We start from the raw sequence: 15,597 nt of genomic DNA on the forward strand, positions 1-15,597 counted from the left end.
GCACATCAGCTTAAAGGAATTTTAACCCATTCCTCTTCACAAAACTGCATCAACTCATATGTTGGTTTTCTCCCATGATCTGCTTGCTTCAAGTTCTACAGGTCTCTCTTTTAGGGAGCAGTGGCTTGTTCAATGTCCTCCTGATTGAGAACTCATGAACATTAACATTAGCAAATGTGACAGAGGCCTTTAGTTGCTTAGAGGTTACCTTAGGTTCCTTTGTGATCTCAAGGAATATTATGCACCTTGCTCTTCAAATAATTTTGTTGATTGACCAATCATGAGGAGCATAGTAATGATCTTGAATTTCCTCCATTTGTACACAATCATGTTACAGTAATTCCAAAAAGAAACAATGTCATTTAGCATCAGTATAGTAGTATGAGCGCAAAAAGAACAAAACACCTGGAAAAATGGGGGGAGGGGAGGTATGAGAGGTAGGTTGGGATGTGGATGATAGATGTGGATGAGCGTATGTTATCCGCAAGTTCCAGATTTTGAAAAATTTAACATGATTCTCATTAAAGACACTTGTAAGTTGTTGATTGGTCTTAGGCTGCTTTCACACATCAGGCTTTTTGTTTCAGGCTAAATCCGGCAAATTTGCTAAAAAAACGGATCCGGTGTGAAAAACGGATCCAGTGTGAAAAACTGATGCACCGCATCCGTTTTTTAGCTGGATCCGGCATTCTTTACTGGAGAGAGGAGAGAGAGAGGAGAGGAGAGAGAGAGAGAGACCGCCTCCTCTGCAGTCATTAACGTCTCCGGCGCCTGCGCTGTAAGTTTTTTTTCGGGCATGCGCAGTTTGCGCTGCCCTTCAACTCCCATCACATGATGGGAACTTACAGCGCAGGCGCCGGGGACATTAATGACTGCAGAGACGGCGGCGCACAGAGGGGCTGAGGGATGGCTGGGAGGCGTTTGTGTCCGGGGGGAAAAGACATGCCCCCGGACAGACTACAGGTATGAGGGGCAAATTATAAAAACGAATATTTCAGCGTTGGAAGGGACCCAACTAAAAGAGCCACCTTAACAGAATGCAGCATTAGTGCTGCACAAGGTGGCTCTTTTAGTTAAAAACACCAGGGGGGGGTGACAGATTCCCTTTAAGCATTTCTCTCAGTATCTCAAAAAAGACAAGGACTGAAAAGGAAAACATTTGTTGAACTTTCTAAAAGCCATTCCCCTGCCACCATGAAATGGATGTGTAGTCATCCGCACTGGGTGGGTAGGCCCTATTAGCCATAGAGATTGAAGGGGACTTCAAAAAAGATGCAAGTTTGCCCAAGAATATAAATACATCCAAAAACGTTAAAAGAATACAACATTAAAGGAAATGTGGAAAGCCTAAATATTGGGGGAATCAAAAGAGAGGTAGATGTTAAGCAGAGGGTTGCGCTATGATAGCTGCCAAATAATAGTGCGGTAGGTTGGGAACTTTAAGGTAATCATCTCATTTATGTGATGTCTGGGTGCGGAAGAGAATACAGAGGTGTCTGATAGATCCCTATGGAACATTCATGGATTCGCAAACATTCAAGCACCATTAGATATGAGGCTTTTGAGTTTGGGTCAGAAGACCTGCAGCTGGTCTGGACATTGGGGTCCATACTCGGACGGCTGCAAGTGACCAAACTCTCAATATGCATAGCATCAAGGAAAAGTGAGTTATTCTCTGGTTTTCAATATCTCTTTCATGAAGACTCAATAATTCCTACAGGGGTAAATTATAGTGTATCAGATAAAACATCCTGGACTTATCGGTTGTGCAGCGCAGGGGTCCTAGACGACCCAGGCTAGGTGTGTGTGAAATTTAACTGTGTATCTTGCTTGCGTTGTCAGGTTAACTCAGGTTCCGTTGTTAGTAAAAAAAAAAAAGTAGTTCCGTGACTGGTCGAGTTCTGAGAGAGACCACACCGATACACGGTCTACAGCTTGGTGTAATCGGCATGACACAGCGATTGCCATGGACGGGGACATGGAGGGGAAACAATCCCTTATTGCCAGTGGACCTGGCTCAGGTGCTAAACCCGCCAGACATTCCGGATACCTTCCAAACGGGGAGCTGTTACAGCATTTGCCAAAATATGATGGTAAAAATATGACGTTGCAAGATTGGAAGAAAGGGCACCGAGTGTTATTAAAATGTGCATCTTGGTCCCAGAGTTATGAGCAGAGAGAGCATTGAATGCCCTAGAGGGTGATGTCAGACGGGATCCCAATGCAATGTGAGCTTTCTGCGAGGTGGATAGGCTGTTGTGGGATCAGTTCTTTGCCGAATTGGCCAACAAATTCCTACAGAACAGGTTGCAGGAGATGACCCGAAAGACCGCACACTTGACGTTTTACTGGATCTACCTTGCTGCAATAAAGAGGGAAGAAGAGTCCATGCCTGTGACCGAGAAAGCAGTGAGTAGCGGTTAGGTGATGGAAAGACGGACGGGATCCGAAGACTTGGACATTTTGAAAGATGTGATGCAGGCTCTGAGCACAGAACTGAAAGATCTTGGAAGTGTCCAAGATGTGGATGAGACCAGTCTGACTTCTGGAGACAGCACTGTCCCCCCGAGCTCCTTCATCTATACTGACTCGGCTGCGGAACCCAAGAATCTTTCCATTCAGGGGGCCCTCGAACAACAGAAGGATGTGAAAGCTGCTGTAACCAGCCCACCGATTCTGGCTGTAGTCTACAGACTGGTAAAGAATCCCATACTAGAGCGAAACGCTTATCAGCAGAGAAACGTTCAGTTTCCAGCAATTGGAAGCAGTGACACTTATCCCTTACGATAAGTGTCACTAATACCAGAAACTTTCAGCACATGTATTAGCACAGGTACAGTGCCGACCATAGCACACATTGACTGCTGTGTTGATAATGAGCACTCAGAGCTGGACTGATAGCGGGATTCACTACCAGTCCAACTCTTGAGTTCTCATCATCAGAGCAGCGGTCAGTCAATGTGCGCCCTAGACGGCACTGTGACTGCTGTACTGTATGCGCTGAGAGCTCTTGACAGTATTTGGAATGGATAAGCAGCTCTCAGTACAAAGAATAGTGAAAATTGGAGAATAACTCGCTTTCCCCTGACTGTATGCATCATAGGAAGGTTTGGTCAGCCAAGCAGAGGAACATGGGAATTTCCAGGCGTCGACAGCAATCATTCAATGTGCACCCTGACTGGCACTGTGCTAATAATGTATGCACTGAGAGCTGATGACCGTTTCTGGCAGAAATAAGCGTCTCTCTTATTATACCCGTTTTAAAGTAAAATAATACAAATTTTAGTGATAAATCCTCTTGAAGTTTGTTGAAATTACAAATTTCACAATATAAACTGCATTCATCACTAAAGTAGTAGTAGCAAATTATGCTCTGTACGTGGGAAAAGGCATTGCTTGCTGATTGCTGGATGTCTGACCTCTGAGAGCACCAGTGACCCTGAGAACGAGGTTTTGCAGCCCTCCATCTTGAATGGAACACAAGTGTGCATGTTCAAACCACACTCCTTCATTGTCTTTAGGACAATGGAAATGTCAAAGTCTTTAGGACAATGCTGGAAAAAGCCAAGTACAGCAATCTGCTATTACCAACAGTACTATTGATATGAATGGAGCAGAGGCTGAGCATGTGCACCACCTCTATATTCAAGTTGGGGCTATTCTATAGAGAGAGTTTAATTTGTGATTTTTGGAAAATCCCTTTAAAAATATCTCTTAGATCTGATGAGGCTGGTGTACGAACTATGAAAATCAATGTAAAATGGTGATATTATAGTTACAAAGGTTGAAAAAAGACCTAGGTCCATCAAGTTCAACCTTTCTTCAACAATTATACATTTTTATATTTTATAACTATACCAATTATAGTAAACTAGATGGTGGCCCGATTCTAGAGCATCGGGTATTCTAGAATATGTATGTAGTTTATGAAGTTTTCAAAATAATGAAACTTATACACAGGATTCGGCAGGCCGGGCGCGACCAATTAGCGAAGCGTGGTTCAAATTCCGCGCCAATTCGCGGCCAGACTGCGCCTGTCGCTGATTGGTCACGCCCGGCCGGCCGCGAACAATCAGTGAAGCCAGGGCCAGCTCCAGGTTTTTGAGGGCCCGGGCGAAAGAGTCTCAGTGGGCCCCCCTCTTTAACACATACCATGATTCATGATGCACAGATACAGCAGAGAAATATACCACAGCCAAGTAGCAAATAACACAGCCCACGTAGCATATAACACAGCCCACCATAGCATATAGTACAGCCATGTAGCATATAGCACAGGCCACGTAGTATATAGCACAGGCCACATAGCATATAACAGGCCACGTAGCATATAACACAGGCCACGTAGCATATAACACAGCCCACGTGGCATATAGCACAGCCCACGTAGCATATAACACAGTCACGTAGTTTATAGCACAGCCCACCTAGTATATAGCACAGCCCACTCAGTATATAACAGCCCACGTACTATATAGCACAGCCCACGTAGTATATAGCACAGCTCACGCAGTATATAACAGCCCAAGTAGTATATAGCACAGCGATGTAGTATATAGCACAGCTCACGCAGTATATAACACAGCCACATAGTATATTGCCCAGCCACGTAATATATTGCACAGCCCACGTAGTATATAGCACAGAGACGCAGTATATAACACAGCTCACGCAGTATATAACACAGCCTACGTAGTATATAGCACAGCGATGTAGTATATAGCACAGCCCACGTAGTATATAGCACAGAGATGTAGTATATAACACAGCCCACGTAGTATATAGCAATGTGGGCACCATATTCCTGTTAATAAAAAGAATTAAATTTAAAAAGTTATATACTCACCTTCCGGCGGCCCCCCGATCCAGGCGAGGCATTTAGCGATGCTCCTTGCAGCGCTCCGATCCCAAGAATGCAATGCAGTCTCGCGAGATGATGACGTAGCGGACGCGGGATTTCCGTGACAGACAGACAGACTGACTGACAAACAGACGGAAGTGCCCCTTAGACGATTATATATATAGATTAATTATAACACACAATGTTATGTGTACTGAGGAGATCGTCCAGCCCCTTTTTTTAAAGCTGTTGTACTGTCTACCATTACTACCTCTTGTGGTCGGAATCGCCTTTCTTCTACCAGTAATGAATGCCCTCTGGTCCTTAGTGTGATCTTTGTAAGGCTACTTTCACACTAGCGTCGTAAGACGCACGTCGCAATGCGACGTGGCGACGTACCGACGCATACTGTGAAAGCGCCGCACAACGGGGGCAGCGGATGCAGTTTTTCCACGCATCCGCTGCCCCATTGTGAGCTCCGGGGAGGAGGGGGCGAAGTTCCGGCCGCACATGCGCGGTCGGAAATGCTGGACACGATGCACCAAAAAACGTTACATGCAATGTTTTTTTGTGCCGACGGTCCTACGCAACACGACGCAACCGTCGCACGACGGTTGCGACGTGTGGCAATGCGTCGCAATGCGTCGCTATTGTTAGTCTATGGAGAAAAAACGCATCCTGCAAGCAATTTTGCAGGATGCGTTTTTTCTCCAAAACGAAGCATTGCGACGTGCGTCGTACGACGCCAGTGTGAAAGTAGCCTAAGGAATAAGTCATGTTTCAGTCCTTTGTACAGATGACACATATATTTATACATATAAATGAGATCCCCTCTGAGGCGTCTTTTTTTCTAAGCTAAACAATCCCAACTTTTCCAACCTCTCATCATATTAGAGGTCTGCCATCCCTTGCAACAATCTAGTTGCCGCCTTTGAACTGACTCTAACTTCTGAATATCCTTTGTAAAATGTGGAGCTCAAAAATGGATCCCATATTCTAGATGTGGCCTCACCAGTGATTTATAAAGGGGCAACAATACTTTGGAATTGCGGGATTTTATCTTTTTTTATACATCCTAAAATCTGCTCAGCTTACTTGTAACCAGAATACCCAAGTCCTTCTCCTGTTCTGTAGTCCCGAGTATACTCCCTTTTAATGTATATGCAGCAATAGGATTACTTCGTCCCAGGTGCATTACTCTACATTTATCCTCATTTGCCAAGTGTTTGCCCATTCATCCAGATCATTTTGTAATTTTGTAATCTCAAAGTCAGTTTTTAATATCCTACATAGTTTGGTGTGGTCAGCAAAGACTGACACTTTACTCTTAGGGTGCGTGTCCACGCTCAGGATGGCCGGCGGTATCACCGCAGCGGCGAAGCCGCTCGGCGCTAAGCCCCGCCCCCTTTCTGGGACGCGATGGTGCCGGATGTGTACAGTACACATCCGGGATCATCGCACCCCTCGCCATAGGGCCCTGTGATATGCCTTGCGGGGACGCTGCGTCCCCGCAAGGTGTACGGACATGCTGCGATCTGAAAAGACGCGCAGCATGTCCGGAGTCGCAGGGCCGCCGCGTGCGGGTTTCCACGCATAGTGGACACGGGATTTCAACAAATCCCCTCCACTATGCTGGAACATCTGGACGCTGCGTGTTTGACGCTGCAGCGTCAATCACGCAGCGTTTACTTACCGTGGACACTCACCCTTCGGGTATGTGTCCACGTTCAGGATTGCATCAGGATTTGGTCAGTATTTTACATCAGTATTTGTAAGCCAAAACCAGGAGTGGGTGATAAATGCAGAAGTGGAGCATATGTTTCTATTATACTTTTCCTCTAATTGTTCCACTCCTGGTTTTGGCTTACAAATACTGATGAAAAATCCTGACCAAATCCTGATGCAATCCTGAACGTGGACACATACCCTTAATCCTATCCAAAAGGTCATTAATAAAGAGATTAAAAAGAATCGGTTCTAGCACAGATCCCTGCAGTCCCCACTGCTCCCATTACAGATTCCTGCAGTCCCCACTACTGACTATATCCCATTTAGAGAATGTACGATTTACGACGACGCTTTGTTTACGGTCTTTTGGTCACTTTCTTAAGGCCCCGTCTCACTAAGCGATTTACCAACGATCACGACCAGCGATACGACCTGGCCGTGATCGTTGGTAAGTCGTTGTGTGGTCGCTGGGGAGCTGTCACACAGACAGCTCTCTCCAGCGACCAACGATCAGGGGAACGACTTCGGCATCGTTGAAACTGTCTTCAACGATGCCGAAGTCCCCCTGCAGCACCCGGGTAACCAGGGTAAATATCGGGTTACTAAGCGCAGGGCCGCGCTTAGTAACCCGATGTTTACCCTGGTTACCAAAAAAAACAAACACTACATACTCGCCTTTCGGTGTCCAGGTCCCTTGCCGTCTGCTTCCTGCTCTGACTGAGTGCCGCCGTACAGCGAGAGCAGAGCGCAGCGGTGACGTCACTGCTGTGCTCTCACTTCTCACTGTACGGCCGGATCTCAGTCAGAGCAGGAAGCAGACGGCAAGGGACCTGACGGACATCAGAAGGCGAGTATGTACTGTTTTTTTTTTTTTACATTTACGCTGGTAACCAGGGTAAACATCGGGTTACTAAGCGCGGCCCTGCGCTTAGTAACCCGATGTTTACCCTGGTTACCAGTGAAGACATCGCTGGATCGGTGTCACACACACCGATTCAGCGATGTCAGCGGGGCCTCAACGACCAAAAAAAGGTCCAGGCCATTCCGACACGACCAGCGATCTCACAGCAAGGGGCCTGATCGCTGGTACGTGTCACACATAGCGAGATCGCTATGGAGGTCGCTGTTGCGTCACAAAACTTGTGACTCAGCAGCGATCTCGCTAGCGATCTCGCTATGTGAGACGGGGCCTTTACTCACCTGCATATAGTTTCCCCTGGCACAGTATCAAATGCCGTTGCAAAGTTCAGATAAATCACATCAGCCACATTTCCAACATCCAGATTTGCATTTAACTCCTTGTAGAAACCCGACATGTTGGTTAGACATGACCCATCATGAATCCATGCTGCATGTGAATTATTATATTGTTCTACAGGTCATCTCTTATAATTTCCTCAAAAACTTTGCATACTACTGGTGTCAGAGTTACCGGACGGTAGTTGCCTGGATCCACCTTCTTACTAGTGATGAGTAAGCATGCTCCCACTGCTCGATACTCGATGAAGCATCAGGGTGCTCGGGTTAGCTCATTAGTTGATCGATTATCGAGCACCAAGTTTGAGTCCCCACCCCGCATGTTTTGCGCCTGTTAGACAGACAATAAAAATGTGGGGATTGCCTGCCACACACGGTAATGCCATAGCTTTGGCTACTGGCATTACTGTGATTGGCCGGCCGCATAGCATCATAGGGTCTTATATAAGACCCGGTGACGCGATGCTCGCCCTACTGTCCTCTAGAAGAAGTTCAGGGAGAGTTGTTATAGGAGGGAGAGCCTATTTTAGAGCAGGCATATAGGTAATGTTTAATATTGCTGTTCCACTACTTTTATTCCACTGCTGCACCATTAAAAGAAAAATCCTTTTCAGGGCTGCAAACTGTCCTTTCTCTTGTAAAACCACTGTTACCTGCATTCATTGTAGTGATAGCAGCTGGTGGAGGAGGAATAGTTTTGGATGAGAGGCATACAGGCAGGGTTTAATATTGCTATTGCAGTACTTGTATATCTCTGCTGCACCATTACATGAAAAGTCCTTTTCAAGGCTACATATTTTCTTTTCCCCATTACTGCAAAGTTTGTAGGCATACCTTATATACCTAATTTAAAATGCGCAAGGTGTGCGTGAGTGGACGTGCTGCTGATTGTGCACACAGATGCTGAGACCGTGGGTCAGGTGAACCTGTACCTGCTGTGGAAGTACAACAAACACGCACATCCATGAGACCTAGATTCCTGTACCACTTTGCATGGGGGCACGGGACACCACTCTTGCAGCCAGAACTGTGTGAACAGTTGGCTGGCTGGATGGCAGATATTGCTTACAGTATTTCCAGCACCACCCTGTCTTCCACATGGTCCAGTCTCACTAGTCAAGAGTCTGGGCCACATAATCCTCACCTTCAGTCTCCTTCCTTCCACCATGGCGAGTCCCAGGAGACAAATGATCCCACCCTCGGACACTCCGAGGACAAGAGGGGCATGAGGAGATCATGTGTAGTGATGCCCAAATATTTGAGCAGCCACAGTCAGAAGAAGATGATGGTGGGGAACGTCAATTAGTGTCTCATGAGATAGATGATGATGAGACACAGTTACCAACAAATGATGTTGCTAAGTTAACAAGTCAGGAGGACTAAAGAGCGGAAGTGTAAGATGAGGGGGTAAACGATGAAGTCACTGACCCAATCTTGGAAGATGCCATGCAGAGCGAGGACAGCAACACAGAGGTGGAAGGAACAGTAGCACTGCAACAAGCAGGAAGAGGCAGTTGGGTGGCCAGATGAAGAAGGCGGGCAACTGGTCCCCAGAGCACCATACAAGCGGCAAGTTCCCAGGCCAAGGGTTAGATGTTCTCAAGTCTGGCACTTTTTTAAAGAAAATGCAGACAAAAAAAGAACAGTCATTTTGCAACCTATTCTGTACCAAGATCAGCAGGGGCCTGACCGCTAACAGCCTTACTACCACTAGCATGCTCAGGCACATGTCATCAAAGCACCTGACTAGGTGGGCCAAACGCCTGAGCCCACAATCAGTGTCTACTGGTGACATCACTGCCTCTTACCCAGTGCTACGTGCTTGCTAATCCCCTATCCCGGACTCAGGTGCGGATGTCTCCCATCCTGCACCTGTTGTTGCACATTACAAGCACCATCAGCAACCACGTCCAATTCTTTGTCGCAGCACAGCATTCAGCTGTTCGTACCCTAGGCCTTGGAACGCAAATGGAAATACCCAGCCACCCTCCAACAGACCGATACACTAAACGGGCACATTTCCAGACTGCTTGCCCTGGAAATGTTGCCCTTTAGGCTTGTGGACACTGAGGCTTTCTGCAACCTCATGGTGGCAGCTGTCTCTTGGCACTTCGTCCTCAGCCGCCACTATTTTTCCTGGTGTGCCGTCACCACCTTACACCCACACGTGTCCAATAATATGACTTGTGCCCTGACAAATGCAGGTACGGATAAGGTCCACTTAACAACCGACACATGGACAAGTGCTTGTGGCAGGGACGCTACATTTCCCTGAGGGCACAATGTGTGAAACTTGTGGAAACCAAGACTGAGTAGGACCCTGGATCATCAGATGGCCTTCACTCTTAATATTTCCAAGGTATCTATGATGCCCTCCTTCATAATTTTTACAGAATATGTATGTGGCCTACCTCCATAATTCTCTTACACATATATACCCCACAGGGGTAAATAGTTTTCAACTCTTGCACTTAGTGCATAGGCTTTACTAGTCTAGGAGTCCCACTCCTTAAAAATGGGGAAAAAAGTTTTTGGTGGACCTCCGATATCTGTCTTGCAGGGTGTAGTGCAGTCTCTTCTTCTAATTTTTGACAATCTTACAATTAGTACATAGACTTTATAATTCAAGGAATGTGTATGAGGCCCTCCTTTATGTCTAATACAGGGTATATAGGAGTCCCCCTTCCTTCTAATTTTTTAACAGTTCTTGCATTGTCCACATAGGTTTTGTGAGTTTCAGAGTCCCGCCTTCATAAATTAAACAGGATGAGTCTGACCATGTCACACACACACCACATGCCGAGATAAAGTAGTAAAATGTTAAAATTACATTTACAGGTGACTACCGGTGGGTGTACTTCTATTTCCCCATCTACTATGTCATCTACTGTAATCATAGGCGGTGGAGAAGGAGGTTTTTTTTTTCTTTTTCATTTTGCCTTGTATACAAGTCATTATACTGCAAAAAAATGTTTCCTAATATTTTTTCCTTTAAAATCCATTTTATCTTCGATTTTGTATGTTTTATTGTCAATCCATAAAAGTGGAGTAATACTATGACAAAATTCTTCCAAGCAGCAACCTGGTAGTCAGAGATGTATCCAGGCATCTTCCCCATGCTATTCCCATTCCATGTGAGCGCTGATACCATCCATTTCAGTGACTTTGCTGCCTGCCCAGGCCTCCTATTAGGGTTTCCTGAAAAATGCTAGAGTTTCCCATTGAATTCCATTATATTCATTACTCGAGTAGAGCCCCTCCAGCGTCCGACCTGCACGATTCGAGTACTGAGAGCACAAGGTTTTTTGTGCTCGCTCATTACTACTTCTTACCTTTCTTAAATATTGGCACCATGTCAGCCATAGTCCAATCCTATGGCACCAACCCCATTACAAGAGAGTCTAAGATGAGATACAGCGGTCTGCCAATTACTGAGCTCAATTCCCTCAATATCCCTTGATGAATGCCATCTGGCCTGGGAGATATAACAATGTTTAATTTGCTCAGACGCAGGCGTACTTCTTCTTGTGTTAAACTAGTTGTATCCTGAAATGCTACTTCTGTATTTTCGGCCTTCAAGATTTTGAATGCCCTTTATTTTTGTCTTTAACTTTGCACTGTCTAATTTATCCATAATGGTTTATATTTATTCCTGTACACTTTATTACCAGAGGGTATAAGTTTTCTACAGGATTCTAGTGGTATATCCTTAAACATGTCTTAAAATAATGAGCATTTTGTATGTTAGCTGCATTCATAAAATGCTTGATTTATTGTCAGGCAGGGAAAAGTTTCATACAGCCATTTTGACATGTATTTTCAAAGTAAGTACACTAGCGTCATCAGTTCTGAGAGATCTATGTGTACAGTTTTCATTGTGAATCTTGGTAATGGATCTTCTTTAATCAAGTTGATTCAATAAAATCAAAATAATTATTTTCATGACCATACTCACCTTTTTCCACAGATTAATCTCTGGAAGATACATATAAACTTTTTTGGTGTTATCAGCAGTAAGATACACGGCTCCATCCAGGGCACAACAGCAAGGAGAGGACAGGTACTTTGGGATGAATGGGGACGCAATGACACACCAGCCATCTGTGGGTCACAACAAGAGTAATCATTACATACATACAGTATGTATAATGTAGACATAATCGTTTTTTGATAAAATGAATTAAAATACAGCAAGTTTTGTATATTAGCCTAAATGTAGTGGCGTATATAGAAGAGACAGTCGACATCATGGCACATAATAACGATCACGGTCGCAGAGACTGCAACCGTGACTGTGCTCGTGTGGGAAGGAGGCCCACAGACACAAGACCCTAATTCAGCTCCTACATTCAGATGAATTGTATTGCAGTGCAAGGACCACCTGGCTCCCTAAAGTCCCAATACACCTTGTCGGCCAATCAGAGGCTGGCAGCTGACGTTGGCTTGTCAGTCATGAGCGCCGCAGGGCACTGACGTCATGCGCTACCCCTGTCAGCACACTGAAGTAAGCTGTCAGCTACAGGAGAGGACGCTGCACGTCGTGGGGGCAGAGGAAGGTAAGAAGAATTGTTTATTTGTTATGTTTTAGAAACAGAATGGAAATTATATCAGGAAGGGGCCCAGGATGGAGGTCATTATACCGGAATGGGATCCAAGATGGGAGTCATTAGATCAGGAAAAGGCCTGGGATGGGAGTCATTATACATGAAAGGACCCAAGGTGGCTGTCATTATAGAATGCGGTCTAGGATGTGGGTCATAAAACTAGGAAGGGGTCCAGAATGAGGGACAGTATACAAGCATGGTGTCCAGAATTGGGGTCATTATAACAAAAAGGGGCCCAGGATGAGGGACATTCTACAAGGAAGGGTCCCAAGATGAAGTCATTATACCTGAATGGTGTCCAGGATGGGGGTCATGATACCAGGAAGGGGCCCGGATAGGGGACATTATACAAGGAAGGGACCAAGGATAGGGTTTATTATACCAGAATGGAGGTCCTTATACCAAGAAAGAGTCCAGGATGGGGGTCATTATACCAAGAAGGGGCGCAGAATGGATGTCATTATACCAGCAAAGGGCCTAAGATGGGGGACATTATACAAGGAAGGTCCCAGGATGGGGGTCATTATACCCTAGGGGGTCATTATACCCTGATAGGGTTCAGGATGGTGGTTATTATACTAGGAAGATGCCCAGGATGGTGGTCATTATAAAAGAATGGGGTCCAGGATGGGGTTAACTATATTAAGAATGAATGGAGCCCAGGATGGCTGTCATTATACCAAAATGGGGGTTATTATACCAGAAAGGAACCCAGGATGGTGGACATTATTATAGATTGGGGGTCATTATAGCAGGAAGGGGGACATTGTTACAGGAAAGGGCCAGGATGGGAGACATTATTACAATAATGGGCCCATTAAGGGACAGGGCACATTATACCAGGAAGGAGACCAGGATGAGGGGACATAGTAACATAGTTAGCAAGGCCGAAAAAAATACATTTGTCCATCCAGTTCAGCCTATATTCCCTCAGAATTAATCCTCAGATCTACATCCTTCTAAAGAACCTAATAACTGTAAGATACAATAATGTTACTGTCAGGACTCTGAACATTTTTTACCTTTTGTGCATTACTGCCCTTTTCCAAGATGGCGTCTTTGGTCTCATGTGCACTGTGTCTTCCTGCTATAAAACTCCACCCCAGCCTTCAGTCTGTGCTAGAGTATTCTGCCTTCCAGCTCCTGACCTCTGATTACTCCCTGGCTATATACCTGCTCCTGTGAACCTGTGTGGTGATCCTGCTACTCTGCTCTGAGTTCCTGCTGCATACACCAGTTTCCAGTAATCCTCATTCATCTGCTGCTCGTGTTTACTTCCATCTGCATTTGCTGGACATGTAAGCTGTTGCTGCTCTGCAAAAACCTGAGACTATTAACCAGGCCTCTCTGGTTGAGCTAAGATATTATTTGAACTGCCTTATAAGCTTATCTGTGTTTGGACTAAGACAAGGATTTATTCGTGTCAAACATCCTCAAGAATAACTGTGCTTCATAGACTTTCTGCTTGATTGCATTTTCCTCTGAAGTTTCCTATAGACTGCTAAGCTACGTTTAAGATTTACACCAAGTGTTGTGGACTTGAGTTTCTCTCTGCACCTGTTTGAATCACCGTGTGATAATATAGACTTTACCACTTATAAAACTGTGTCCTGTAGTTGTCTTGTTCCACGCAAAGAGTCTCCTGAGTTATCCCCTATAATTATTACAGGATACTTTAGCCCTAAAAAAAAAAAAAAAAGGAGACTGCTGGAACAATGCCTGCAGAAATCAGATTAGAGCAGGTGTTTTCCATAATTAGATCACTGCAGAAAGATGTGGAAGGTCTGCAAAAGAAGTTTGGAAGCTTTGAACACAATCAAGAAGTGTTTGGACAAACTTTGCAGGACTTAAGCAACCGCATGGCAGCCCAGCAAAACAAACTTGCTGGCATAGAGTCCCAGTATGGATGGGCTTTTCAGGACATAAGCATGCAAATAGCTCCACAAGCGACTTTACCCTCTGGGCAACCGCCACCGGCTAGCCCACCTAGGTTGCCCCCATTCAGATTTAATGGTGATCGCGACAAATTTCGTGGCTTTGTGAATCAATGTATGCTATATTTTGATGTGCATGCTGACCGTTTTCCTACTGATCGATCCAAAGTATTGTGTGTAATAAGGCTACTGACCTCACGAGCGCTCTCCTGGGCGAATCCGATGATTGAGTCTTGTGACCCACGGTTAAATAACTTGGATGATTTCTTGGCCGCTATGGCATTAATGTTTGATGACCCTAAACGCCGTGCAACCGCTGAATCTGCTTTGTTGTCTTTACGCCAGGCTAAACGTTCTGTTATTGAATATGCCACTGAATTCAGGAGATTAGCGGTAGATACCAATTGGGACAGTTATGCTCAAAATGAATTTGATTTCATAGATAATCCGTTTCCCAGGATAGCCACATTTTATTATTTATTGAAAATCCACAAAAATTCCATAAATCCACCTGGGAGTCCCATTATATCAGGCATACAATGCCTTACAGCAAATTTGTCGCGTTTTGTAGATCAACATCTACAAGAACTGGTGACTTTTCTTCCATCCCATCTTAAAGATAGCACTCATATACTCAATATACTTAATGAAATTGAGTGGAAAGACCACTATATAATGGGTACATTGGATATTACATCCTTATATACAGTCATTGAAAATCAAAAAGGCTGTGAGTCAGCGTCATATTTCTTAGAGAAGTTTGCTCATATACCTCAGGAACAAATCAAATTTCTCAAAGAATGCATGTTATTTATTTTAACACATAATTATTTTAATTATCAGGAGCACTACTACACCCAGCAATGGGGAACAGCGATGGGGACCAGGTTCGCGCCCAGTTACGCTAATTTGTATGTGGGTAGGTGGGAAGAGGAATATATCCACCCTGGCGGTATATTTTGCGTGAACCTGGTCCTATGGCGTTGCTATATAGATGATATTGTATTTATTTGGGCGGGGGGACCCTTATCCCTCGAGCTATTTTTAAATGATATTAAGAAAAATTATTTTTTTTCTAAATTTTAACACCACCACTAGCACTCAAAATATTAATTTTTTAGATCTAAATTTTTTTATTGAGGATTCACGTATACAAACTTGTGCTTTTAATAAACCTACCGATGTAAATAGTTTTATTAACATCAATAGTTGTCATTTACCCACATGGCTATTA

At 44.7% G+C, this 15,597-nt stretch overlaps 1 protein-coding gene across 1 annotated transcript in view; it reads right to left on the minus strand.

Annotated features, from left to right (window-relative positions):
• KLHL30 (kelch like family member 30) overlaps positions 1 to 15,597 on the minus strand; it is a 78,709-nt gene that overhangs the window by 2,446 nt on the left and 60,666 nt on the right. The window contains exon 7 of the mRNA XM_077291037.1: positions 11,781 to 11,926. Coding sequence (XP_077147152.1) covers positions 11,781 to 11,926 — 146 coding nt within the window. The remainder of the gene's footprint in view (positions 1 to 11,780; positions 11,927 to 15,597) is intronic.

The sequence above is a fragment of the Ranitomeya variabilis genome, chromosome 2 (genome assembly GCF_051348905.1).
Source record: "Ranitomeya variabilis isolate aRanVar5 chromosome 2, aRanVar5.hap1, whole genome shotgun sequence".
NCBI lineage: Eukaryota > Metazoa > Chordata > Amphibia > Anura > Dendrobatidae > Ranitomeya > Ranitomeya variabilis.